The sequence below is a fragment of the Necator americanus genome, chromosome II (genome assembly GCF_031761385.1).
Source record: "Necator americanus strain Aroian chromosome II, whole genome shotgun sequence".
Lineage (NCBI taxonomy): Eukaryota > Metazoa > Nematoda > Chromadorea > Rhabditida > Ancylostomatidae > Necator > Necator americanus.
This window is the reverse complement of record NC_087372.1, coordinates 35,039,720-35,041,676: the sequence shown is the minus strand read 5'-3', so window position 1 is coordinate 35,041,676 and position 1,957 is coordinate 35,039,720. Positions and strand designations below refer to the sequence as shown.

Sequence of the window (1,957 nt, the reverse complement as noted above, 5' to 3'; positions counted from 1 at the left end):
AACCGATTTTTCTTGTAATTCGTATTAAGTGCAGTACAAAAATACAGCTAGGCATAGTCTGACTACCTCGCTCCTCGTCAGCCTCAACTAATTTAGCCGACACCGTGCTACCCATGTAAACATAGGTACCAGTTTCAGCAGCAACAAAAAAAAAAAAGAGAATTGTCGCTCTGCGACAGTACTCGAAATGATCAAAATAACATCGCAGAGAACGGAAACGAAGAAGGAAGATGCGTAGGAAAAACTTGTAGAACAGGATACCACTTCAGAAACACTGCTTAAAGTTAGCACATAGGAGATTCACGTGATCTGTTGCTCTTCCTAACAGTGCTTTCCTAACAGTGCTAAGGTCCCAGTCATGCTTAACAAATTTATACGGTGAGCACGTAGAACTCCTACAGCGAATTCAAGGATGTGAAACATATGGAGCACTCAGCGCTATATTAGATCGCATAATTTCTCCAGAAAAATGATTTACAGCGTCTTCACGCCGTTAGGAAGGTTAGCTATAGGTTAGCGAAAGACTCTATTGCCCCAACACTACACATGCCCTCGTTCTCTTCATTCGCAGATCGTATGTCCGATTTTGACACTGGACATGGATTGTTGGCTCTGGATGCTCCAATTGTTAAAATTCTTGGATTTTTGGAAGGGAATAACACGTTTTTTAAACGTGAATCTCCTCTTGAATTATGCGGTGGGTCCTACCTTAACAAAGCGAGTGCTTCAAATTTTGAAAACGAAGAGTATGCACATTTCTTCAAACGCTATTATCAAAGGCATCATGTCCAAAATTCACGGATGTGCTGTGGTCTCTGGGGACAACGATAGAATTTTGTTCCTAGATTATGAGTATGACCCCTCTCAATTCGCCTTCGCCCTGATCGTTCTAAAAAACGGCGTAGGAAACTGCATTAGTTTTTACGAGAGCCATTAGAACCCGCCGTCTTTGTACACGCGCTGCGCTGCTATGAGCGAGCGGTCGGAAATCAATGAGATCTCCTCAGCAGCTTATTCAAGTAAAACTAATGAACAAACTGTTAAGGGCATCCGGCTTTAGACCGAGTATTGATTGATCTTCTTGCGGATTGGATTGGTGTAACGCAGTGCCAAGGAAGTTTTACTATGCCTACACGTTCGTCGGTTCAAAATCATGGTCAACCGAGCCTTTTATCATTCAAGTCCATAAATTGGCACTATGTAAACAGAAGCATTAATTCGATTTATTGATTGGTTCCAGCAAGTCATAGTATAGGCTAGATATGCGTTCGTAAACCTTAAACGATTCTGAGTTGAAGTGAACCCGTCGGCGTTTCCCAGCCGGACTGATTAACTCCAGACATTTAATCCTTTATCTTTTTAAATCAAATAATTGTTTGTAGGTTCGTCGTTCGCGCAGGAATGAATACATCAACAAACTACTTAATGGATGTTTTCTAGGATCTGGAGAAATCTAAACCAGTACGTAAAATTCTTTCTAGAACGTGAAGGAAAATTCTTACCTGTCGATATTCGCTGAGAAATTCAGTAACGCTAACCGCCATGAAACGCTCAGAAAAGGTGAGACGACCGCAGAAATGCCAATGCCACACTGATCAAGTGAAGTTGAAATGTGAGCGAAACAAAAAAAAAGACAAAAGACTTTTGAGACGTGATGTAGTGGATTTCTCCGTGAAAACCAGGTAGTTTATCCGAATATTCAGATAACGATACCCTTAAGAAGAACCACAACAGCAAAACTGTGTGCAGGTGATTATGCCTTAGAAATAGTACAAGGATGTGTGTTCAAACGTGCATCGTAAGAAAAATCCCGTTCCCACGTCACTTTTTCTTGCGATGACTAAGGAACTGGACTGGTTTCCATGATCCACAACCCGAACTCTACATTTTCCTTGGATTTCCGCATCACGTCAGTTTCGTGACACGCTGCCTTCAAGCTTGTCCTGACAACCGCGAC

The 1,957-nt window shown here is 41.8% G+C and overlaps 1 protein-coding gene across 1 annotated transcript; it reads left to right on the top strand.

The window, feature by feature from the left end:
- Positions 1-546: 546 nt before the first annotated feature.
- Positions 547-831, top strand: RB195_020442 (uncharacterized protein; the record flags this gene model as incomplete). Its single annotated transcript, XM_064188734.1, has 1 exon — positions 547-831. The coding sequence occupies one exon, from the start codon at positions 547-549 to the stop codon at positions 829-831; it is 285 nt and encodes a 94-aa protein (XP_064044615.1).
- Between the last annotated feature and the right edge of the window lie 1,126 nt (positions 832-1,957).